Here is a 26,590-nt window from a genome sequence, read left to right on the forward strand (position 1 = left end):
ATTTTGTATAGAACTTGCATTGTTGTATGGGGATTTAAACAATTAAATTATTTCGCTACTAATTTTGGAATAATTCATGACATGCATTCATCTCTACTAATTACAAAATTATAGAAAAAGAAAGAAAAATAAGGAAATGATTGTGATCTTAGTAAGTAGGGCAATCATGTTCCTTGGGTGAAAAACCCTAAAACTAGTAAGTAGGACAATCATGTCTCTTGGGTGAGAGACCCTAAAGCTAGCAAGTAGGGCAATCATGTCCCTTAGGTAAAAGACCTTAGAACCCGTTGGATTCTTCGGAGTCTCCTTTGTGTACGGCGTATGAGTACAATTGTATGCGCGGACATACGTCAGAGGTACAACCGGAGCAGTAGTCTGACCAGCTAACGTATAAATGGGTCCCTCACCACGAGGTACTAATGTGTGGGTGTTAATGCAACGTGACCATATACCTAGGTACAGTATTGTAAGATGTGATGATTATATAATTTTATTATTGAATTCATGATAGTGTAGCATTCGGTACGTCTTTATGATTCCAGCATCGCATTCATGTCATATTTAATATTCAATATTTTGAATTATGTTTCGAATTTCAAGAAAATACTTTATTATTTATTTGTTTGATATAAATCTAGAAATTTCAGATTTGGTTGGATAAGATCCTACGAGCGATTATGCTCATACTCAAAATAACAGTGTTTCAGGGCATCAGAGTTTAGTCAAGAGCAAAGTGGAGTGAAGATCCAATCATCAATTTACTTATCTTTTATTTGTACTGATAGAAAAAAAAGTACAATAAGAATTTAGAAGTGAGTTTAAGTCGTAATAGTTAAATATTGTATTTAATGAATGTTGTTATTGTAATGAGATTAATTAAGTGTGGTTGTGAATGTTTAATTTTAAATCATGACCTGGGATTCAGAGTTGGGTCTGGCCAACTCGGGTACCGAATTTCCGGGCGTGACACTATGTGTGTTTCGTTCTTATGTTATCCTTTTAGATGGATGACATGACGAGAGCATTATGAAGATGAATTGTGGTATTGATATCGATGATGACTGTAAGGTTATGCTGTCTAGTTTGTTGCCAAAAGAAAAGGAAAAAAAGAGATGTAGTCATGTGACCAAAACGGTTCCTTGGAGTATGATGTCTAATGCAAACTCACTGGAATATTGGACCTTTGCTCCAAAGGTTTGTTTTTATATGGCATAAATGGGATGGAAAAGTTCATCTATGATTTGTGTATCTTCTCATGATGTTCCAAGTAAAGTTGAACAAACTAATTGGACATTCTAAAGTGATTAACTAACCGCGGACATGTTTGGTTTCAAACTCCATAAATGGATTGAATCAGTTACTATTCCTGAATCTTGAAAAAGATCCTAGGTTTTGAACACCATGCTAATGTGCTTTAGAACTTATTCTTCTGAAGTTGGTCTTTTTCCCTTTTTCGGTCCATTTCCCTTACTCATTTGGATGAGTAGGCTCCTTTGTCATTCGTTTCCTTGCATCTTTGGTGCACAATGATCAGATCACACTGAATTTTATCAATAGATTGAAGAAAAAATTACATAAAAGAGGGGGACATCAACCTGACCTCCACAAAAGGAAACCCACGTAAACATCAATATCTAATATTTGGTAATCCATGAATTCATGCAATCTAAATATACAATGAAAAGAAGTTACATCAAACGCCATATAAATAGTTGTTTGATGGAATTTGCATGAAACATAAGAATGCTATATGAGAACATTGTTCTATATGAGAACGTTGTTCAACGACCTTCACACACTCTCTACTAACAACTTAAAAAAAAGTCTTATGAAAATCATGACAGAAGTAAATTGACCAATCATCACCAACTTATGACACAAATCCACTAACCACATGCCAACATTTTATGCATGGCAACATCCATATGTCAAAATATATATTAGTCGGAGAAAGATACTAGTCATCCAAACTTTTATTGGCGAAAGGTGGGAGCACAGGACCTGACCTGTTACTTTGTTGAAATGATGATTTTAAAAAAAAGTACAAGAATTCAAACAGGCACCACAGAAGTCCAAAGGCCTCACCTAAACATATTCAGCCTTTATTACATCTATAACACAGATTAGCCAACAAATACAAGAGGACATTTTCATAAAAAGCCTAAATTTTACAAGAAAAGTAGATAGCTTACATATTTACACCCCATGAAATTGAAATATGAGAACAGAGTTTTGGACTTGTAGGAATCAATATCATCTATGGAGACCGTCCACAGGAGTACTGTCCACTCTTCTCCACTGTAAAAATCATAGCAATCAAATGACAGTAAGCGTTCTTGACTAAACCTATATTCTATGAGCAATCCTGTCCCTACTTTCTCCATGAAACTAAATGGACAGTTTGGATCATCCAGAACAGAAGATGAGTGGACTGAACCTAACGGATGGTCTAGATAGATGAAATGGATGCGAACAAGTCCAAAACCAATTACTTACATGGAAAGATTCCCATACACTACGGGTAGATGGTGAGCGCGGGTACGTGTCGGATCTTAAACCAGTCCTCTCCATCGTCTTTTCGCACCCTTTCTCTGAATTCTTCCGGCATGAGTGATAACTGCAAATCTTGAAGAGTGCTGATATGCCGCAATCCATCAGGAAGCATCTTCAATTTTTTGCAATTCCTGATCTCTAAACGTCTAAGATTCCGCATCGCTCCTTCCTCCACTCTCCACTCCTCTAATTCATCCAATTCATAAATATACAAATAGTCGAGCAGTGGAAACCCTCCTACAGAGCAAACCATTTCCTTTCCTATGTAAGATCTTGAGAATAAAGAGAGTTTCCGAAGGTTCGGCAGCATCTCCAGCGTTCCAATCAGGTCTTGCTCTAATTGGGACCCCCTCAAGAATAGCTCTGTGAGGTTAGGTGGGAACTCATGCACGTCCGGTAATTTCTCAAAGGGTCCGTCCAAATTCATGTGAAATAGATGGTGATGATTTGAGAAGGATGAAAACGCTGGAATCGCGCAATTACGACTTGCCCCTAGCAGCAATGATCTGAGGCTTGCCAGTTTACGAATGGAACGGGACAATGCCATTTTGAGATCTCCATTTATTCCCAAATCTCTCAAATTAGTTAGTTTCTCCAATCCATCTTCTATCCAGCTGCCCTCCTTTACAAATTTTAGAGTCTGGAGATTGCTTAAGCGATGGATTTGCATGACGTTGCTGATTTGACAGGGAAGTCCTGCCGTAGTGCATAGATACAGGTGCCTTATCTGTTCCATCTTCCAAATATCATCCGGTAGCATGTGGACATTTGTAAACTGCAGATCGAGAGTCTGTAAATTGGAGAGGCGAGTTATGGTGGATGGAAGCCTTTCTAACCAGGTGCAACTGAGATTTAGGTACCTCAAGTGGATTAGATACCCTATTTCATCAGGGAGACTAGAGAGGCGCACCAATTGGAGATCCATCACCCTCAGCAATTTGAAAGCTCCACAGGTGATTTTCAATTGCGGTTTCTCCGGCATTTGATCCTCTTTACTGAAGTGCAACAAAGAGCGGAGTTGTGGAGTGGAGCGGTTAAGAGAGATGGACTTACTGATGTCACCACAAGTAATTGCAAGTCGGCGTGCCTTCGTAGGTAATTCAGGCGCCATGTTCCCATGCACTTCCAGAAATCTCTCTTCCTTCGCTTCCGATATTGAGAGGTCTCGTAGAAGATCATGAATACGGCATCTTGCAACCGTTCCATTGCTCCTCCTTCTCACCACCTGAATCATGCTTCTACTGATGAGCTCATCCAGGTAATCCTCTGCAACATCCTCCATTTCTTCTTCTCCTCTTCTCTGCACGAACCCTTCTGCTGTCCACAACTGAATCAAGTCGAGGTCAGAGACTTCAGAGTCTTCAGGAAAAGCTCCAAAATAAAGAAAACAGGGCTTCAGGTAACAGGGCATATCATGGTAACTCAGGGCCAATATGCCTGAGATCCCATCTTCTTTACTTTCATTTAGCCACCATTCCACACTTTTAAGCACCTTCTCCCACGTCTTCACTGACTTCTCTTTTCTTGATAGGACGCCTCCTAACACTGCAATTCCTAGAGGTAAACCTCCACATTTGGCGACCATCTTTCTCCCCAACTGTTCCAGATTTGGAGGGCACGCAGGAGGAAGATTTCCGGGAAGTGCTTTCTTACAAAACAGTGACCAGCTCTCGTTTCCATCCAGAAAACGGAGTTTATGGGGTGCACTCTGTGCATCTGCGTGCCTTGCTACATCTTCATTGCGAGTCGTGAGAAGCACTCTGCTCCCATTTTTCGCATCTGGAAATGCAGAAACCAAACTGTCCCAAGCTTGTCTGCTCCATATATCATCGAATGCCACCAGATATCTCTTCCCTTGTAAGTACTGAGAGAGTTCCAGCTGCAAGTCTTCCTCAGGCGTCGTCTCCTTGTCATCTCGTTCGAGGGCTCTAAAGCATTTTATAATGCTAAGTAAAAGCTCTCGGACTAGATATTGTTGAGAGACATACACCCAAGCATGAAAATCGAAACTCTTCTTTACATGGATGTCATTGTAAACTTTCTTTGCGAGAGTAGTCTTACCTATCCCTCCCATACCTGTGATCGAAATCACAGCACGCCGCGCATCTCCTTCAGTCAGCTGCCGCACCAGTGTCTTTGTCTCGTCCTCAAAATCGACCACATCGGCTTCCTCGACGATGGGAGCCATCTTCCCCCTCCGCAGCTGGCTTTGATTTGAAGAAGACGAAGCTTCTCCACCAACTAATATATTGCCGACATCGTACTGTGATATGTTTTCCTTGATATCGCCGAGCCTTTTTTCTAGGTTGAGGATCTTCTTTCCAACGTCGTGGATGGCTGGTATGTCTTTGATGCAACCAGCAAAACTACTTATGAATCTCATCAAACCAGCACTTGTCTCTCCTCGTCGTTTTTTTTCAATGTTAAAGATGTAGGAGTCGATGACATCCTCAGCATCGTAGGCTACTTCTCTTATTTGGGACACCCATAGCTTAAATAACTCATTCTCTATGCGCATCCGATGTGCGTTTTTGAGGAAGGCACGCATCCATTCAAGTTTGGTTCGAAGGGATATGATCTGCTCATCTACTCCGAGTAGCAAATCTGCTTCCTTTCTTACAAAATCGTTCAGTTTTTGTATGGCGAACTGAGCAATACTCTCCATTTTCTCTCTCTCACTTCTTCTTCAGAAGGCTTGTCTTTAAAACTAGTCTTTCTGGAACTCTTCTTTAAACAAGGAAGATACCTCCGTTGCAAAAGGAAAGGCTCTCAATAATTTCATCTTTTGCTTTAGCAAAAGCAAAGGCACTCAATTATTTCATCTTTTGCTTTTGAGTCGGGATCATCTGTTATCTGGTCAACAGAGATTTCCTGCTACCCTAACCAATCTTCATTGGTCCACGTCACCACTCACTAAAAAAATTAAAAAAATTAAAAAAATTAAAAAAAGCTTCGGACGCTAAACCATTAACAGGAAATCCCTGTTAACCAGGTAACAGAGGATCGGAAACGGATTGGCTACTCTCCCTGACAACAGCCAATGGCTGGTGGTCGGTGCTCTTTGGGCCCCACCATGATGTATGTGTTTCATCCATGCTGTCCATCTAATTTTACAGATCATTTTACGGTATGATACTAAAAATGAGTTATATTTCAATCTCAAGTGGACCACATTACAGGAAACAGTGTTGAATGAGCTTCGACCATTAAAAATATTTTGGGGCCCATAAAAGTTTTGGATCAAGCTTATTTTGTTTTTTAACTTCATCTGGGCCTGTATGACTTAATCAACATATTGGATGTCAAATAAACAGTATAGTGGGCCTTAGGAGGATTTTAATGGTGGATATCCAATTACTATTGTTTTCATATGGTGAGGTCCACCTGAGACTTATATCCCGCTCATTTTTCTAATCAGGAAATAAAATGATCTGTAAAAATGGATGAACAGAATGGATGAAACACATACATCATGGTTGGGCCCACAGAGCACCGATCACCAGCCACGGGGATGGTGGCAGGGGGAGCAGCCAATCCGTTTCCCAGAGGATCCGGACTCTTTGCTTTTAGCTAAAGAAAAAGCAGCGGATCGTTTGTTTCCAGCGTTCAGGGTTTACGATGCCCTAAAATATAATTGGTCCACGTCATTTTCGCTGATGTCAGCATAATACTTTAATAATAAAAAATACGGACGGGGATTGATACTTACGCTACCAGCCTAGCAGTAACGAGATTGCTACTGGACAGTGCTACGTGGGCTCTACCGTGATGTATTTATTCTATCGACGCCTACCATCTATTTTTCCAAATGAATTTATGGCATGAGTCAAAAATTTAGACCGATCAAAATATTAAACGGACCGCATCACAAGAAAATAAAGGTGATTGAACGCCCATTGTAATGTTTATTTTCCATCCACCATGTTGGTTAGGTAACACGGATATGGATGAAGTTAAAACACAGATATCAGCTTCATTGAAAACTTTCGTGGCCCCAATAAGTTTTTAATAGTGTGCGTTCAATCACTATTGTTTCCTATGGTGTGGTCCTTATACCTTATGGATATGCCTAGATTTTGGTCTCCTTACCTAAAAGAATCTTAAAAGATGGATAAACGGTGTGGATAAAATATGTATTATAGTCGATCGCACAGAGCACGGTTGAGTAGCCACCTACTACTAACACCATCGGGAGGCACGGATGGACGGCATGGATAAAATATACATCATAGTTGATGGCACATAGCACCGTCGAGTAGCTACCGACTACTAACACCATCGGGAGGCAATCCGCTTCAACGAAATACTGCATCACTAACAGCGTCCATTAGCGGAAATTGGATTGCGTACTGAGTAATTGAGTACCATAGGTATAGGTGGTGAAATTTCACTACGGCGTGAGTGTGTACGGGTGTGTGTGCGTATGTTCAAAAAAAAAAACAAAAAAACTGATTAAACTCTCTTGGGCCCACCGTGAAGGTATTTGGTCTATTGACACCGACCATACATTTTTCCATATTATTTTACAGGTTGAGACCAAAATTTAGGTATACCCAAAGATCAAGTGGACCATACCAATAGAAACAGTTGGAATAATGACTTCCACAGTTGAAACCTTTCTAGGGCCCACAGTGATTTTTATTTCTCATCTAACCTGTTCAGAAGATCACAAAGACATGGATGAAGGGAAAACACAAATAGAAGATTGATCCAAAACTTTTGTGGCCCCCAAGAAATTTTCAATGGTAGATGTTCAATTCACACTGTTTCTTATGGTGTGGTCCACTTGAGTTTTAGATATACTTTGCTTTTAGTCTAAAGCCCTCAAATTATCTGTTAAAATGAATGGACAGAATGGATAAAATACATGAATCACGTTAGACCCCACAGAGTTTACTAAATATGCAATCCACTGCCCCATTAGCGATGCTGTAGCGGGCGCGGATTAGATACTGACAAGGTCAGTAGCCAAATCCCTACTAAAGTGACATCACCAAGCTTTGTGGACCCCACCATGATGCATGTGTCATATCCATATTGTCCAACCATTTGTAGAGATTATTTTAGGGCATGAGAAAAAGAATGGGATGGATTTAAAGTTCAAGCGACCCATACCACAGAAAACCATGTGATCAGTTACACCCACCGTTCAAACATTTATAGGGCCCATGATGTAGTTTTTAGATCTAACCTATTCATAAGTTAAAATATACATACATGGTCCAGAATGCAAGATCACATGGTTCCCACTATCCGATCAGTTCGAAACTTCATACATGAGATGAGGGCCGTGAATTAACCGTACATATTAAATTTCAGCCATTGAAGATCGCGGGAAGTGGTCCAACGGACAGATCAGCCCATTAATCTTCACCCTGGGGCCCACCTGATATTTGGAACTGCCTCAAACTTGGAGCTGATGGTTGAAAATAGATGACAAATAGGATGGACGGATTGGATTTCTCGTAAACATCACGGTGAGCCCTGTGTAAGAGATGTGTACACAGTGCACAGGTCGTGTGCGTGTATATATATATATATATATATATATATATATATATATATATATATATATATATATATATATATATATATATATATAAGCTTGATTCAAAACTTTTGTGGTCCACCTCAGCCTTGGATTTGCCTCATTCTTAGGATTAGACCTACATATGGTATGGCAAAATAGATGGACTGTGGATAAAACCCATGAATCACAGTGGCCCCTCAGAGGCCCTGGCCATGCTGAGCTCGGGACAGACGGGGTGGGCAATTCACGTTCCCTCAATAAGGTCCATTCAGATAGATGGGAAGATAAAGCCTTTGGAACTACAATATGTTAGAACTCTATCTCCACAACACTTGTGATAGGGTGAAGTGTCAATTAGAACTGTCCATCTAATTATCTATAGTTTGGATGAAATTTTGTTTGAAATACAAGAAGCATCGAATGATTCTATCCCTATGATCAGTGGGAAGACTCTGTGCGGCCCACCGTGATGTATGTGTTTTATCCACACCATCAGTCCATTTTATCAGCTCAATTTTTGGACCAGATGAAAAATAAAGTATATCCAAAGCTCAAGTAGGCCAAACCACAGGAAATAGTGTGGATTGACTGCCTGCATATGAAAAACTCCTGGAAGACAAAAGCTTTAGATCAAAGGTGGGCATCATTACCCCCACTATTTGTTGTATTGTGGTCCACTTGAGATTTAAGTCCTATTCATTTCTAGGTTCATGCTTTTAAATGAGCTGGCAAAAGGAATGGACATCATGAATAAAACACATATATTAGGGTGGGCCCCACAAAGTTATTGGTGGAAACTGTGGAAACACTTAAATACGAATCAAGCATACACACAATCACACAACTGAGTCCAAACAATAACAATTCAAATTTTACGTGGAAAAACTTTTGCAGAAAAAAACTATGACATAAAGTGATGAATAATGCACTATGAAAACAGATTACAAGAGATGGAGTCTTATTGATTCGAAGAAGTCTCAAATCGCCTTTACAAGCCCTATCTATTCCCTTAAAACCCTTTAACAAATTAAAAACACTTCTCTCACACCAAAATCCCGATTGCACTTGATATATATATCGTGTTACACCTGAAATAGAAAACTAATCCCGCACTAACACAATTTTGGATGGGACTTGGATGGAATCAAGCACCCATTGAGGATGTGTCCATGGAATTGACCACTCATCAAGGATCCCTCGATGGCATCAAACTCCTTTGGTGCCATCAAATAGCAGTACCGAAACATTCCAACAACCAACATAAAAGTTTTGAATTTTTTCAATGACTTTGAGCACCTGTGTGTCAGCACTACCCAATGCTGCACCGATAGACCCCTGTTATTGGTTGTTGGAATGTTTCGGTACTGCTATTTGATGGCACCAAAAGAGTTTGATGCCATCGAGGGATCCTTGATGAGTGGTCAATTCCATGGACACATCCTCAATGGGTGCTTGATTCCATCCAAGTCCCATCCAAAATTGTGTTAGTGCGGGATTAGTTTTCTATTTCAGGTGTAACACGATATATATATCAAGTGCAATTGGGATTTTGGTGTGAGAGAATGCGGTAGGTGGGTCAGGGCCACCGGGCAATCCGGTTTCACGGTGGATGAACCACCGAATTTGAAGATTCTAACCACCATTGATGTAGATTTTTTTTTGTACAACGCGAATAGTTTCTTCTCCTTTTGCACTTTTTATTTCGTCTCAACTTGCCAAGATTTTCGAAGTGAGGTGAGTTTTGAGTTTTTTTAACAATGCTACATTTTCTACTGACCCACAGGTAACTTACTTCAAATGTGGAGGCGTCTGGTTGGGCTCATGTTCCCACCACACAGTCGCCAACGGGCCCTCACAGTTTCATTTCATCAAATACTGGTCAGAAGTGGCCCGCCGGCTCAATCCCAACATCCAGACATTTATCGACCCAAGTTTAATGCGAGCACGGACCCACCCACTCCATTCTTCAATCACATCGAGTACCAACCCCCACCATTCATGTATACCCCACCACAATCCTACCCATTTTTTTTTTTTTCAATCCCACACATCTGAAACCAGTCCTACCGTGGCCCTCTTGAAGATCTCAGGTGATCAGCTAAATCTCCTCAAGTCCAAATGCAAAGACACGGCCCATGACACTATTAACTACAGCTCTTTCAAGACTTTAACTGGTCATGTGTGGCTTTGTATGTGCAGAGCTAGAGCACTACCCAAAGATCAACAGACTGTGATCTACATTCCCACAAATGGGAGGGCACCGCCCAACGCTTCCAACAGAAACGGATTGGCTACTCCCCCTACACTAGCCAATGGCTAGTGGTCGGTGCTCTGTGGGCCCCACTGTTGAGACTCAAATATTGCATAATTTTTCCCATTTATATCTTAGTTTTATGAACATAAATCATCTTAATATTCTATTTTACTCATGTATGTGTTGCAAGGTGAATTTAAAAGCTTGGATTGAAAAATGGTGCTAAAAAGTAAGAATTTGATGCTAAAAAATCACCAAGGCAAGGGATGGATCTTAGGAAACCAAGATTGAAGAATTCACATGCCAAAGATCCAAGAAAACCAAGTAAGGAATGAAAAGAATCGAAGATTTGAAGTAAAGAATCCTTAAATCGTCCTGAAAAGTGTATTCTAAAGCTCTAAAGTCTATTTTGAAAAACTACGCAGCAGGAAGTCTGTTTTAAACGAACTATGCAGCGAGAAGTTTATTTTAGAAAAATATGTATATTTGAGGCGTTTTATAGGGTTTTCAACTTTGTACGAAAATTGGAGTTCCCTACTTATAAATAAGGCCTCCTAGGGCATTTTTAAACATCATTAGAAGCATTCAAGAGCAATATTTAGAATTTTTTTAAAGAGTTTTTAGTTTTATTAAAGCTTTATAAGTTATTTTTCTTATTTTAGATATTTTCTATTTGCATTTTTTTCTTCTTCTGTTTTTTCTTGTTGCTTTTTATTTCTGCAATTTAATTATGTTTTTCTAAGTTCCCTCTAGCCCAAGCTAGAAGGGAAGCACATGGGTTTAATATTTCTTTAAGTTATGATGATTGATTGTTTTAATGATGAGAAGAATGGTGTATGCATGTTATCTATTATTTAAGTTTTGTTTTTTATCCTCTTGTGAGATCCATATGTTTCCATCATATGAGATCCACATTGATGGATAGGCTTACTCTAGATCAATCAGATTTCCTAAATAGGAGAGGTTCTCAACCTGTTATATTTCTTTGATATTCATTATCCTGTAGATATTGAATACTTAAAATCACTGACGCTTGAGAATATATGTCAATGGTGCAAATCCATTATTTTCTAATCTTTTATATCATTTATTAAAATATTTAAACTATTTTATTTTTCGATTAGGCTGACCATAGTGCTCAGATCCTAGTTGTATTATCTAAGTCATCATGATTTTGAAACATTAACCTATGTGTGGAACTTTGAAGCTTGGGTGTTATTTTATTCAGTTGAATTACATCCATTCAAAAATCCCAAAATCAAATCATCAATTTAGTTTTTATTACTTAGTTTGTTTTGCATTTGATTTTTTTCTTCTCGCAATTCATCTCCCTGTGGGAGCGACCCTGTATTCACAGGATATTACTTACGAACTTCTGCACTTAGAGGCAAGCAATCAAGTTTTTGGTGCCGTTGCCGGGGAGAGACTGAGATAGATCAGATCTGTGCAAGATAACTAAGGTAAGTTTTCTTTTAAACCCTCCAGATTTTCTGTAGATTTATTTTATTTTTATTTTATTTTTTCTTTTTTTTTTTCTTTGAAAATAAATTCAGTTGAGTCTTTCAAGCACTAAGTATGCCCACGTGTATCTGATCCATTTTCTCTCTTCTTCAAAAGACTGTGTATTGAAAACGCAGTGATCAGTGGATGTTGGGGAAAGATGGCGTGGTTATACAATTGGCATCACAGATAAACACGTGTTTACTGACTTTGATTTAAAATATCAGCAACCTGCCATTAGACTTTTCATTTCATTGAGAAAGGCCACCAACCGTATGCAGAGAGCTACAGGGCAATCACCGGCTACAAGCAACAATAAAACAAACCAAAAGATGAGCGGGGAAAAAAAAGAAGAAGAAGAGGGTGAAACAGCAGCCACAAAACACAAACGGCTGGGAAAGCAAGTAAAAAGATGGAGCTCCAATTGGCTCTTTTGGAAGTAGAGTATTAACATGCAAGGACTTCTCTGGCTGATAGGAATTGAAACCTCCAAGAGTACGATGAAGTCGGAGCTTTTGGATGACTCTCTCTGGATTGCTCTTACTGATACTAATTTACATGGGCTAGAATTTTTACGGAGTAGAGAACCACCTTTGCCTGCATATGAGCCTAGGGCTGAAAGTTGGGCGGGTTCAACCTGACTGACCCATGACTCACTCAACATTGGGTTGGGCTTGGGCAATATGTATCGGGTTTGGTCTCGAGCTTGAGTTATATAAACACTAACCCAATAAAACTTGGGTCAGGCTTGGGTTGCCTGACCCAACTCGAACCGATCGATATATAAGTTACTTATAAATTATAATTGTGGATCGTCTTTGTTGAAGGCACGGGAAATTCCAATGTTGTCCGATCTCATTGGTCCACACCATTTCTGATGACTCAAGCTAACAAGATATGCCAGATTTCTCTCTCCCAAATAGATTGCGTGCTACACAACATGATTTTTAAAGGAGTTGTTGTCTTATATTTTAGTTTGTTAATTTAGAAAAAATAAGATTCTTTATGATAAACAACTATATATATATATATATATATATATATATATATATATATATATATATATATATATATATATAATAAAATCATAGGTACAAAAAATAAGACATTACTACACCAAAATTTCTGATCCATTTTCTCTCTTCTTCAAAAGACTGTGTATTGAAAACGCAGTGATCAGTGGATGTTGGGGAAAGATGGCGTGGTTATACAATTGGCATCACAGATAAACACGTGTTTACTGACTTTGATTTAAAATATCAGCAACCTGCCATTAGACTTTTCATTTCATTGAGAAAGGCCACCAACCGCATGTATCAGAGTTTTGATTTTGGCTTGCATCCAAGACTAGATGGGTCCCACTTGGATGCAAGCAAACGTGTGAAATTTACGTGGCCTCATAATGATGTATTTCTTATATCCACACCGTCCATTCATTTTTTTTCAGGTCTTTTCAAAACAGGAGCACAAAAACAAGGTCAATCCAAGCTCAAGTGGACCACACCACAGAAAACAGTATGAACTGGATGTCTACCATTGAAAACTTCTTGAGGCCGGAAGGCTCTCATCAAACTGATATTTGTTTCTGCCCTTCATCCGTGCCTGTGTGATATTATGACGAGGTTAGATGGCAAACTAACCTTACTGTTGGCTCTTGGAAGGCTTTAACGGTAGTCCACTTAATCTCCACTACTTTTTATGGTGTGGTCCACTTGAACTTTGGTGTCCTGTAAGGATCTGGAAAAAAAAAAAATAAAAAAAATCTATAAATGTTGCTGATCTAAAGAAATCTGTTAGATCTTCTCACATGGTGACCCATATCATATCTTGAGTCAGACCTTCTTCTGTCCGTTGATTCAAATGATGTGGCCATCTGACCATGGATTCCTGAATTCTGTGCCAGAGAATCTTTATGGCGGGGCCTACCATACCACCCCAGTGGCTTGCTGCGGGAAATATGGTACGGTTCCATATGTGGCATGATATATAAACATTTGTTGACTGACTTTAATTTATAAACACCATCAACTTGTCATTAGACTATTCATTTGATTAAGAAATTCGCCTAACCACATGCATTGGAGTCATTCATTTTGGTCTGCATATAGAACATTGATTTTGATTTTAGCATTGTATCCAAGATGAATGGGTCCCACTTGGATATATGATCCAAACCGTTCATCTTGTTGGTACATCCATGGACGCATGACTTTCCCAAAATCATGAGGTTTGATGATTCTACACAGGAAGCGGATGCAAAGTTAGCTGCAGGGCCTTCTATTGCCAGTTGCCAACACCTGAGTGTAGCAACTCGAGTCTTGTACTTGCAATGCTGACTTTGATGGAAAGTTTTCATTTGGATGTGATCCACTCCGTCCATCAGGTACCCCAGAAAATGTTGGTACATTAAGGAAAAAAAACTAATAATGCTGATTCAACACACAAGTGGGCTACACCATGGGAAACAGTTGAGATGGGAAGTTCAGCCATTAAATTGTTTTTTTTTTTTTTTTTTTTTACGGTCATATTTGTATTCTATCCAAACCACTCATCCTACCTACCGCACTAGGATGCATCGATTCCCTTAAAATCAAGAGATTCCTGGACTTATGCAAGCAACGCGCATGTGGAGTTTAGGCCTGCTTTTACATTATCTCTATGGTGTGGTCCACCTAAGCCTTGGATTTGACTGAATTTTAAGATCCATGGTGAAAATTTGATGGAGTATCCGGTGGACGGGGTGATCTGCTGCATGCTTCTTCCAGGAAGCAATCTGCTAACGCAAGTGAGGCCCTAAGTTGCCCACGCAAGTCACGCTACAACAGTAGGAAGGGAGACTAGAGAAAGCTTTATTATTCTAGATCTGGGGCCGAGTGTGATGCCCGTGTTACATCTAGTCCGTTCATACGCCGCACAGCTAATGTTAGGACGTGATCCCCCAAAAAAAAAAGGCATATCCATAATTCAAGTTGGCCGTGCCACAAGAAAAGGTGGGGTTAGATGTCTACCATTTTAAAGCTGTGATATGTGTTTTCCCTTGATCTTGTTATGAATCTCCTCATGAATGAGTTGGATGGCATGTGCCTCCGGAAGGTTTCAGTGGTGGGCATTTTTATCCTATTATTTTCTATGGTGTAGCCCATTTAAGGTTTCTATTTACCTTATTTTAAAGCTCATTCCTGGACTTAAGGCAAGCAACTGTGATGGTGCATCTTATGGTGTGGTGTGGCCCACTGAAGTTTGGATTTGACTGAATTTTAGGATCTATGGTGAAAATGTGATGTAACATCTTATGGATGGGGTGGATTTTATGCATGTTTGTCCCACATAGCGGATTTCGGCTCCAATAGGGTCGGGTGGGGTCAACTAGGGTTTAGTGGTCTTGAATGGCTCAAATTCTTCTTGAAACTAGTGTCGACCCTCTTAAGACCAGGTCTGACGTGTCAGCAAAATTTCAGCCTGAACGATGCTCGTTTGAGGTGCCAGAACATAGTAGACCCGATTCGGACTCAAGTGGGGTCATGCGGGGTCATATAGGGTTTAACGGCCATATTGGGTTAAATTTGGCTCAAAAATGATGTCAACCCTATTAGGACCACGTTAGATGTGTCAGCGCTGTATCAGCTAGAATGGAGGTCTATTGACACGCCAAAACCTAGTAGCCTTGATTCGAGCTCGGTTGGGGTCAAGCAAGGTAATTAGCTTAGATTTGGCTCAAAACTCATGTCAAGCCTCCTAAGAGCACGTTTGACCTTGCAAACATTTGAGCCAGAAAAAGGCTCGTTTGAGGCACTTGAGTTCTGTCACTTTAGCTTGGATTCACCTTAAACCTAGTGACGTGCCTCCTAGGACAACATCCGACATGTCTGAAAAATTGCAACTAGGATGGGCTCGTTTAAGGCATGGAACCCCGGCTCAGTGAGGTCAAGCAAGGTTAACTAGGATTTTGTGGCCTTAACTAGTTTGGATTGGCCTCAAAGCTGATGTTCCTGTCTCTTAAAACCATGTTCGACGTGTCAGAAAAATTTCAGCTGAACGGAGCTCGTTTGAGGTGTTGAAATGGAGTTGACCTGATCTGGGCTCCTTTCAGAGGTGATAAGCCACACACCTACCTTTTCCTGCCATGAGATCCACCTTTGCACTGGATTAGCCTGAATTTTGAGCCCCTGCCCTAAAATGAGATGAAAAACTTGGCCAACAGTCTGGATTTGCGATAAGTATCGGGAAAGTGGGGTCCACCAAAATCATGGTTGCATTAAGAAGTCACGTCTCTGTACTTGACTGGAGCAGATTAGGTGCGTCCCATCCTCTCCCAAGACGATGCGACCGTTACCATGGGCCCACCTTAATATATTTATTTTATATCCATGCCGTCCACCCATATTCCTGGATCATTTAAGGGCATAAGACCAACAAGAAGAAGATCCAAGTCTCATCTCATGTGGACTATATTATAGGAAATAGTATTGATTGAGCGCTCTACGATTAAAAACATCCCAAGGCCTATCATAAAGTTTCGGTAATGTTTATGTACCATCCAACCCATTGATAAGGTCATGTAAACTTGGATGAAGAGAAAGAAATGAACAGAAGCTTGATCCAAAACTTTTGTGACCTATTAATGGTCAATCACCACTGTTTCCTATGGTATGGTCCCCCTGAAAACTAAATCTACTTCATTTTTGGATGCATGCCCTAAAATGATCTAGAAATACGGATAGACAGTGTGGATATAGAATAAACAAGTCATGGTGGGCCCAATGATAAGGGCTGCACCATCTTGAGTGAGGCCAGGGACGCACCTAATCCGCTCCCACGACACCGTGTCCAAGCGGATGGCGTTTCTGACAGTGGACCCACTGTGTTCTTTGAGAAAATTATGTATTGTCTGCCATATCCTCATATGTCTCTAGGGCTTAGCCCCAAAAAAGATCTAGATCCAAAGCTCGAGTGGGCCACACGGGTAAGAGTGCACATTGAAGCTACCATCTTCAAATTGTCATGGGGCCACAAAAAATTTAGATCAAGGGCAAATACAGATAGCTATTTTTAACCCACTGGAAATGGCATTTTGAACGGTTGGACATGTTATTTTAATGGTTTGGATGGCCTAGAAATATCAAAGCTGGACCATTGGTAGTTTTAATGGTAGTAATCCATATACCCACATTTTCATGTCCTGGGACCCACCTTTATATTGAATCTGCTTGGGTTATGGGCCCACACCATAAAATTAGACGGTGAAAATGGTGGACGGTTCGGATTTTCGATTGGGGCCCACCAAAATTAAGGATGCAAGAGACAGTCGGAAGCAGATTGCTTGGTGTGCTAAACACCACCGTTCATGCTTTTGCTCCTATCCTTTTAGGTTATTGATCGAAAAATGGCGCGGATCTAAGTGGTTGGTGGGCCGTACGAAGCTTTAACAGTGCAGTTTGTGCATCATTAAAAGTCATCTGTCCCGGCTGGTTCGGTTGATCTTTTGATCTACGTCAATTTTTTAGCTATTTTACAATATTTTCAGTAAAATTCATTGGTTGGTATGGATAATGAAGATAAGAAATGAAGATAAGCAATGGTGGAGTATGTATGTTTACACGGAAACGGATTGACTACTCCCCTGCCACACGCCCGGTGGCTGGTGGTCGGTGCTCTATGGGCCTACCATGATGTATGTGTTTCATCTATGCCATTCATACATTTTTACGGATCATTTTATAGCTTGAACCAAAAAAATGAGAGGTATATAAATCTCAGGTGGACCACACCACAAGAAAACAATAGTGTTTGGATATCCACCATAAAAATCCTCCTAAGGCCCACTGTACTTTTTATTTGACATCCAATCTGTTGATTAGGTAATACAGACCTAGATGAAGGGTAAAAAAATAAAGATCAGCTTGATCCAAAACTTTTATGGCCCCCAAAAAGTTTTTAATGGTTGGTGTTGATTTAACACTTTTTTGTATAACGTGGTCCATTTGAGATTGTTATATACTTTTTTTTTTTAACACACGCACAGTCACGCCTTAGTGGAATTTCACCACCTATAGGTACTCAAACCCTTGACCGGTGTTGAAACTCCTTAGAGTCTACCACCCAAGTAAGAGTAAGGACCCATTTTGGGTATATACCTCATTTGAGAATGTTATATACCTAATTTTTGGTATTATTCATTAAAATGATCTATAAAAATAGATGAATGGCATGGATGAAACACATACATAATGGTGGGCCCCACAGAGCACCGATCACCAGCCATTGGCTGGTGGCAGGAGAGTAGCCAATCCGTTTCCGTTCCCACGTACATGTACACTCGTGGAATGCTGCTACACGAGGATAGGAGCATTTTAGTTGCATCCGCTGTCATACCCAAGACGGTCCAGCCCCTCACCGTGGGGCCAACCTCGATGTATGTTTTCTATATCTACTCTGTCCATCCATTTTTTTCAAATCATATTCTAGTAGATTTGGCAAAGAATTAAAAAGATCTAAATATCAGGTGGACCATAATCTAGAAATCAGTGGAGATTGAGTGTTGTATCATTTAAATTTTTAATGACTCATGTAAATCTCTACTTACTGTTTATGTGCCATCAAATCTATTGCGAATGTTAATAAACAAATATCAACTTTATCAGGAACTTTTTGGACTCATTAACGGTCCATCATCATTATTTCCTATGTTATAGTCAGCTCATAAATGTATCTCATAAATGAACCCTAGATGACCCGTGTGACCCCACTCGAGCAATAAATGTAGTAGATTTGATTTCAGCTTGGGAGGGGTCAAGCTGGGTCATGTAGGGTTCAATGGCCTCAATTGGGTTGGATTCGGCTCAAAACTGGTGTCAAGCTTCGTAAGTAATAGCCCCGATTCCAACTCACTTGGGTCAAGCGAGATTAACAAGAGTTATGTAGTCATAATTAGCTCGAATTTGGCTCAAAATTCATGTCAAGCCTTAATAGGAGCATGTCCGACCTGTCATAAAACATTTTGGCCAGAATGGTGCTTATTTGAGGCATTGAAATAGTGTTGACCTAATATTTTGTGTTGTTTGCCTGAACATTTTGGTGTCGCTACTGGTTGACATCAACGCTGTGTTAACTTTTCCATCAATCTAATAGAAATTTTTTTCACGAGATGGCAAGGGAGAGAGTCGGTTTCACATTCATAAATAGAAGTTTTCCAAACTGACATTAATAATAAGAAAACTATAACAAGAACTTCAAATTTATAAAACCACAAGCTATGATTAAACTGGACCCAAATATCTATATTTTGCCCTCTCATTTAAGATATGAGCAAAAGAGGAAGCAAATCCAAAGCTAAAGTAAATGGCACGCCTACCATCAAAACTTACATAGGGCCCAGCATGATGCTTGTTTGAGATCCAACTTGTTAATAAGGTTACATGGACATGGATGAAAGGAAAATACAAATATCATCTTGATCCGAAACTTTTATAGCCACTGAGAAGTTTTCAATGATAGGCATTCAATTTCTACTGTTTTTTGTTGTGTGGTCCGCTTCGACTTTACATCTACCTCGGCTCTATGTTTTAATATGAACATTAAAAAAGAAAGAGAAAAAAAAAAAAAGAAATAAAAAGAAAAAAAAAAAGACAACGTAGATATAACACATACATCACGATGTGGTGTCCATTCATCCTCCTTAATAGATGCATCTTGAGAATGGGACAGGATATATTTAAAAAGCATGGCCGCCTGTATAAATTCTAAACAGTTTTAATGATCGGCGTTTGTATTCTAGCTATTCCATGAGGAAGCATGCATGATGGAATTAATTAACGCTATTCCATGTAGTGTCCGTTCGTTCGTATGATGTGATCTTCCGACACATGTCGTTTAGATAGGGAATGGTTATATAATCGCCAGCTGATGAACGAGGTGGACCCATCTACATGAACTCTTCCGTTCACGTAGCGTCCGTTCGTTTGTATGATGTGATCTTCCGACACGTGTCGTTTAGATAGGGAGTGGTCATATAATCCGCTGCTTACGCTAGTCAGACGAGAGTTTTCCATCTCGAAAGGAAAGGGAGGTATTAACCAAGACAAGGAGGGGCCAGCAGATGTAGCACGGTCGGATCAGCAAGATAAGATGCTAGGTGTTTGTGAAAATGCCGCAATGAAGAAACACGATCAACTGCAGGGTCTATGCGATAATGCAGCTGTGAATCCCAAGATAGGCAGCTAGTTGTTCACGTTGTACACGGTATTTTTTTTATATCTGATATCTAACATTTCATTCTTTGAAAATAACAATTTTCGTTCCAACAAAATATAAATCATTGTTCAAACACTAAATTCAAAGTTCTCCACATTCTCTCTGCACATAACAATAACAATGGAGAAGATGATCAAACCACGAAAGAAGCAAATTCAAACTGCCACCACTGACTTTCACATGCAAGCATTTGCTGCTTGGCAAGATTTTGCAAGTTGAATAATGTCGTTATACACTGAAAAAACATGATATTAGTCACCTAATTATATTTATCCTTGTGTAATCCATCTTTTTCTTTATTATCTAAACATGACAAATTGTAAATGTCGAAGGAAAACTGTTTTCCTTTCCCATTGTTTGGAATGGAATCCTTGGGATCCAGACATGGCCTTAGTGTGCCACAGTGCTTTCAGAAGCAGAGTGTCAAATCATTGGTATTGACCGCCTGTTAGGTTCATCTCATATTTATAGGCCACCTTGAAAATTTCATCTCAATTAGAGAATGTTAACCTTCCAAAATTAGCATATCTATTTATATTGTCAATTTACAGAGCCATCAAAGGAAATAGCTATAGTCATGAGAAGCTGGGAGCAAACAAGTTCTCACAGAGGCAGCCTATAGGGACAGCAGCACAAAGCCAAGACAAGGCCTACGAGGAGCCACCATCAGTGACCTTGTTTGAGCCTGGTGAGTTCAATTCATGGTCATTTTTGATGCATGGGATTGCAGATTTCATGGCCACCTTCCCATTCCTCTGCATCACCATCCTCACTGTCATGGGTGTCAAAAGGCCACCTACCATGTGTGCCAGTGTGGGTATTCAGGGGATTGCATGGGCATTTGGTGGCATGATTTTTGCCTTGGTCTATTGTATGGCTCGGATTTCAAGTGAACACATAAACACAGCTGTGATGTTTGGGCTGCTGCTTTCTTTTCTCATTCCTTTTCCTTTTATTTTATTTTCTTTTCTTTTTTAATGGAATGTGGAAGCACTCACCTGAAATTTCTTGACTGAAAACAGCTCTGTACAACCATTCAGCGAGCGCCAACAAAATAGCAGCAGCCCTCTGGTGGCCAGGAAGATCTCCCTGATGAGGGTTGTTTTGTACATGGTGATGCAGTGATTGGGGGCAATCTGTGGGGCTGGTGCGGTGAAAGGATTCCAAAAGGGCCCTTACCAGATGTTGGGTGGGGGAGCCAATGTTGTGAAGCACGGCTACACCAAGGGAGATGGTTTGTGTGCTGAGATTGTGGGCACCTTTGTTCTTGTCTACACTGTCTTTTCTGCCACTGATGCCAAGAGAAATGCTAGAGATTCTCATGTGCCTATCCTTGCACCTCTCCCAATTGAGTTAGCTGTGTTCCTATTGCAGTTGGCCACCCTCCCCATCATTGAAAACGACATCAACACAGCCAGGAGCCTTTTAGCTGCCATCATCTACAAAAAGGACCATGCGTGGGATGACAATTGGATATTCTAGGTAGGCCCATTCATTGGGGCAGCGCTTGCAGTTGTGTACCATCAGATTGTGGCAAGGGCAATCCCATTCAAGGCCAAGGCTTAGATTCTCTATCATCATCACTCTCTCTCTCTTCTCGGGTTTTCTTTCTTTGTCATTCTCCTTGTGTAATCCTCTGTGTGTGTGTGTGTGTGTGGTTCCCATGTTGTCCTTTTGGATGGATGAGGTGTGGAGCATTTTGAAGATGAACGTGGTATTGATATTGGTGATGATTGTAAGGTTATGCTGTCTTGTTTGCTGCCAAAAGAAAAAGAAAAACAGAGATGTAGTCATGTGACCAAAATGGTTCCTTGGAGTATGATATCTAATGCAAACTCACTAGAATATTGGACCTTTGCTCCGAAGGTTTGTTTTTTATTATATGGGATGGAAAATTTCATCTATGATGTGTGTCTTCTCATGTTGGTCAATTAAAGTGGAACAAACTAATTGGATAGTCTAAACTGATGAACTATGGACATGTTTGGTTTCAAATCAGTTACTATTCTTGAATCTCAGAAAAGATTCTGAGCAGAAGTTTGGTTTCAACCTCTAGTTTGAACAAGAGGTGTACACTATGCTAATGCGCTTTAGAACTTAAGTCTGCTGAAGTTGGTCTATTTCCCTTACTCGTTTGGATGAGTAGGCTTCTTCGTCATTTGTTTCCTTGCCTCTTTGGTGCTCAATGATCAGATTACACTGAATTTTATTGATAGGTTGAAGAAAAAAAAAACAAAAGAGGGGGACATCAACCTGATCTCCACAAAAGGAAAACCAAGTAAACATCAATATCTAATATTTGGTAATCCATGAATTCATTTAATCTAAAGACACAATGAAAAGAAGTTACATCAAACATCATATAAGTAGTTGTTTGATGGAATTGGAATGAAACATAAGAGTACTATATGAGAACATTGTCCAACCTCCTCTGCACACTCTCTACTAACAGCGTAAACAAGTCATATGAAAATCATGAAAGAAGTAAATTCAACCCATCATCACCTACTTACGACACAAATCCACCAACCACATGCCAACATTTTATGCATGGCAATATTCTTATGTCAAATATATATAAGTTGGAAGAAATATACTAGTCATCCCAACTTTCATCGGAGAAAGGGGGAGCAAACCACCTGTAACTTTGTTGAAATGATAATAAATAAATAATAATAATAAAAGTATAAGATTTCAAACCGGCTACAAGCCTCACCAAATCCTGTCCTGTCTTTATTACATCAATAACATAGAGGAATAGCCAACAAATACAAGAGGACATTTTCTTAAAAAGCCTAAATTTTCCAAGAAAAGTAGATAGCTTACGTATTTACACCCCCTCAATTGAAATATGAGAACCGAGTTTTGAAATCCCTTCAAACGATCTCCAAACCCATGGTGCCAAACGACCCCTTAGTGTATAAAAACTTCTACATGCACCTAACTGCATTTAGACTTGTACGAATCAATATCATCTATGGAGACCGTCCATTAGGTACTGTCCACTCTTCTCCACTGTAAAAATCACAGCAATCAAATGACAGTAAGCGTTCTTGGCTAAACCTATATTCTATGAGCAATCCTGTCCTTACTTTCTCAATGAAACTAAATGGACAGTTTGGATCATCCAATCATTATAAATTTTGGAAGGTACAGAAGATGAGTGGACTGAACCTAACGGACGGTCTGGATAGATGAAATGGATGCGAACAGGTCCAAAACCAATTACCTACATGGAAAGATTCCCATACACTACGGGTTGATGGTGAGCGCGGGTACGTGTTGGATCTTAAACCAGTCCTCTCCATCGTCTTTTCGCACCCTTTCTATGAATCCTTCCGGCATGCTTCTTAACTGCAAATCTTGAAGGGTGCTGATATGTCGCAATCCATCAGGAAGCATCTTCAATCTTCTGCATTTATTAATCTCTAAACGTCTAAGATTCGGCATCGCCCCTTCCTCCACTATCCATTCCTCTAATTCATCCAAATCATAAATATATAAATAGTCGAGCAGTGGAAACCCTCCGACGGAGCAAACCATTTCCTTTCCTATGTATGATTTGGATAATAAACAGAGTCTCCGAAGGTTCGGCAGCATCTCCAGCGTTCCAATCTGGTCATGCTCTAATTGGGACCCCCTCAAGAATAGCTCTGTGAGGTTAGGTGGGAACTCATGCACATCCGGTAATTTCTCAAAGGGTCCGACCAAATTCATGTAAAATAGATGATGATGATTTGAAAAGGATGGAAACGCTGGAATCGAGCAATTAGGACTTGCCTCTAGCCGCAATGATCTGAGGCTTGCCAGTTTAGTAATGGAACGGGACAATGCCATTTTGAGATCTCCCTCTATTCCCAAATCTCTCAAATTGGTTAGTTTCTCCAATCCATCTTCTATCCAGCTGCCCTCCTTTACATATTTTAGAGTCTGGAGATTGCTTACGCGATGGATTTGCATGACGTTGCTGATTTGAACAGGAAGTCTTGCCGTAGTTAATAGATGTAGGTGCCTTATCTGTTCCATCTTCCAAATATCATCTGGTAGCATGTGGACATTTGTACCTCGTAGATCGAGAGTCCGTAAATTGGAGAGGCGAGTTATGGTGGATGGTAGCCTTTCCAACCTTGTCCTGATGAGACATAGGTACCTCAAGTGGATTAGATACCCTATTTCATCAGGGAGACTAGAGATGCGTACCCGACGGAGATCCATCACCCTGAGCAATTTGAAAGCTCCCCAGATGATTTTCAACTGCGGTTTCTCCAGCATTTGATCCTCTCTACTGAAGCGCAACAAAGAGCGTAGTTGTGGAGTGGAGCAGTTAAGAGAGATGGACTTATTGATGTCACCACAAGTAACTGCAAGTCCGCGTGCCTTTGTAGGTAATTCAGGCGCCATGTTCCCATGCACTTCCAGAAATCTCTCCTCCTTCGCTTCTGATATTGAGAGGTCTCGTAGAAGATCATGAATACGGCATATAAAAACCGTTCCATTGCTCCTCCTGCTCCCCACCTGAATCATGCTTCTACTGATGAGCTCATCTAGGTAATCCTCCGCAACATCCTCCATTTCTTCTTCTCCTCTTCTCTGCACAAATCCTTCTGCTATCCACAACTGAATCAATCGGGGGACATAGATTTCATCGTCTTCAGGAAAAGCTCCAAAATAAAGAAAACAGGGCTTCAAGTAGTAGGGCATGTCATGGTAACTCAGGGCCAATATGCCTGATATCCCATCTTCTTTGCTTTCATGTAGCCACCATTCCACACTTTTAAGCACCTTCTCCCACGAATTCACTGACTTCTCTTTTCTTGATAACACGCCTCCTAATACTGCGATTCCTAGAGGTAAACCTCCACATTTGGCGACCATCTTTCTCCCCAACTCTTCCAGATTTGGAGGGCACGTAGGAGCAAGATTCCCGGGAAGTGCTTTCTTACAAAATAGTGACCAGCTCTCGTTTCCATCCAGCAAACGGAGTTTATGGGGTGTACTCTGTGCATCTGCGTGCCTTGCTACATCTTCATTGCGAGTCGTGAGCAGCACTCTGCTGCCATTCTCCGTATCTGGAAATACAGAAACCAAACTGTCCCAAGCTTGTCTATGCCATATATCATCGATTACCACCAGATATCTCTTCCCTTGTAAGTACTGAGAGAGTTCCTGCCGCAAGTCTTCCTCACGCGTCTTCTCCATTTCATCTCGTTGGAGGGCTCTAAAGCATTTTATAATGCTCAGTAAAAGCTCTCGGACTAGACATTGTTGAGATACATACACCCAAGCATGAAAATCGAAACTCTTCTTTACATGGATGTCATTGTAAACTTTCTTTGCGAGAGTAGTCTTACCTATCCCTCCCATACCTGTGATCGAAATCACAGCACGCCGCACATTTCCTTCAGTCAGCCGCCCCACCAGTGTCTTTGTCTCGTCATCAAAACCGACCACATCGGTTTCCTCGACGATGGGAGCCATCTTCTCCCTCCGCAGCTGGCTTTGATTTGAAGAAGATGAAGCTTCTCCACCAACTGATATATTGCCGTACCGTGATATGTTCTCCTTGATATGGCCGAGCCTTCTTTCTAGGTTGCGGATCTTCTTTCCAACGTCTAGGATGGCCGGTATATCTTTGATGAAATCAGCAAAACTACTTAAGCATCTCATCAATCCAGCACTTGTATCTTCTCGTCGTTTCTGTTCAATGTAAGAGTCGATGACATCCTCAGCATCATAGGTTACGTCTCTTATTTGAGTCACCCAAATCTTAAATCTTTTATTCTCTCTGCCAACCCTATCGACATCCTCGAGGAAGGCACGCATCCATTCAAGATCGGCTCGAACCGATATGATCTGATCATGTACTCCGAATACCAAATCTGCTTCCTTCGTTACAAAATCGTTCAATTTTTGTATGACCAACTTAACAACACTCTCCATTTTTTCTCTCTCAATTTCTTCCTGAGAAGGCTCTTGTCGTGAAAACAAGTCTTTCTGGAACTCTTCTTACAACAAGGAAGATACATCCGTTGCAAAAGCAAAGCCACTCAATTATTTCTGCGGATTGTCTGTTTCCGGCGCACAGGGTTTTCCGTGCCCTAAAATGTAATTGGTCCACGTCATTTTCGCTGTTGTCACCGTAATACTTTAATTTTAAAAAAATTATTTACAAAATACGGACGCGGATTAGATACTGACAGGTCTTCACAAGTTATGTGGGCCTACCATGATCTATGTTTTGTATCTAAGCCGTCCATCCATTTGGGGAGAACATATTAGGACATGATCCAAAGAATGAGTCAGATACAAAGCTCAAGTGGACCCTACCACAAAAAACAGTGGAAAGAGTGACACCCACCGTTAAAAAGTTTTGAAGGCTAAGAAAATTTTGGATCAAGCTGATATTCGTGTTTTCCTTTATCTTGTACGTGCGTTAACACTTGAACAGGTTGGATCTCAAATAAACATCACGGTGGACCTTCGTAAGGTTTCAACGGCGGGTG

At 40.3% G+C, this 26,590-nt stretch overlaps 4 protein-coding genes across 4 annotated transcripts; 1 reads left to right on the forward strand and 3 right to left on the reverse strand.

Annotated features, from left to right (window-relative positions):
* Positions 1-2,237: 2,237 nt before the first annotated feature.
* LOC131256032 (disease resistance protein RPP8-like) lies at positions 2,238-5,249 on the reverse strand. Its single transcript, XM_058257030.1, has one exon. It carries the CDS (start codon positions 5,216-5,218, stop codon positions 2,516-2,518), a length of 2,703 nt encoding a protein of 900 aa, XP_058113013.1. The 5' UTR covers positions 5,219-5,249; the 3' UTR covers positions 2,238-2,515.
* An 8,810-nt stretch (positions 5,250-14,059) lies between these two features.
* LOC131255363 (probable aquaporin PIP1-4) lies at positions 14,060-21,960 on the forward strand. The gene is made up of 4 exons (XM_058256057.1): positions 14,060-14,157; positions 20,639-20,775; positions 20,818-20,904; positions 21,217-21,960. Exons 1-4 carry the CDS (start codon positions 14,060-14,062, stop codon positions 21,567-21,569), a joined length of 675 nt encoding a protein of 224 aa, XP_058112040.1. The 3' UTR covers positions 21,570-21,960.
* A 1,379-nt stretch (positions 21,961-23,339) lies between these two features.
* Positions 23,340-24,788, reverse strand: LOC131255364 (probable disease resistance RPP8-like protein 4). The gene has a single exon (XM_058256058.1). The coding sequence runs from the start codon at positions 24,786-24,788 to the stop codon at positions 23,340-23,342; it is 1,449 nt and encodes a 482-aa protein (XP_058112041.1).
* Positions 24,789-24,799: 11 nt separating this feature from the next.
* LOC131255365 (putative disease resistance protein At1g50180) lies at positions 24,800-26,027 on the reverse strand. Its single transcript, XM_058256059.1, has 2 exons — positions 24,870-26,027; positions 24,800-24,814 (listed from the first exon to the last, which is right to left on the reverse strand). The coding sequence occupies exons 1-2, from the start codon at positions 26,025-26,027 to the stop codon at positions 24,800-24,802; spliced, it is 1,173 nt and encodes a 390-aa protein (XP_058112042.1).
* Between the last annotated feature and the right edge of the window lie 563 nt (positions 26,028-26,590).

The sequence above is a fragment of the Magnolia sinica genome, chromosome 9, assembly GCF_029962835.1.
Source record: "Magnolia sinica isolate HGM2019 chromosome 9, MsV1, whole genome shotgun sequence".
In the NCBI taxonomy this organism is placed as follows: Eukaryota; Viridiplantae; Streptophyta; class Magnoliopsida; order Magnoliales; family Magnoliaceae; genus Magnolia; species Magnolia sinica.

What these genes read in the sequence shown, in the direction of transcription:
- LOC131256032 (XM_058257030.1), bottom strand. Translation starts at nt 5,218, where the DNA reads ATGGAGAGTATTGCTCAGTTCGCCATACAAAAACTGAACGATTTTGTA.
- LOC131255363 (XM_058256057.1), top strand. Translation starts at nt 14,060, where the DNA reads ATGAGGTTTGATGATTCTACACAGGAAGCGGATGCAAAGTTAGCTGCA. An exon ending in AGTGTAGCAACTCGAGTCTT is followed by an intron (nt 14,158 to 20,638) that starts GTACTTGCAATG and finishes GTCAATTTACAG; the next exon opens with AGCCATCAAAGGAAATAGCT. An exon ending in AGTGACCTTGTTTGAGCCTG is followed by an intron (nt 20,776 to 20,817) that starts GTGAGTTCAATT and finishes ATGGGATTGCAG; the next exon opens with ATTTCATGGCCACCTTCCCA.
- LOC131255364 (XM_058256058.1), bottom strand. Translation starts at nt 24,788, where the DNA reads ATGCCCTACTACTTGAAGCCCTGTTTTCTTTATTTTGGAGCTTTTCCT.
- LOC131255365 (XM_058256059.1), bottom strand. Translation starts at nt 26,027, where the DNA reads ATGGAGAGTGTTGTTAAGTTGGTCATACAAAAATTGAACGATTTTGTA.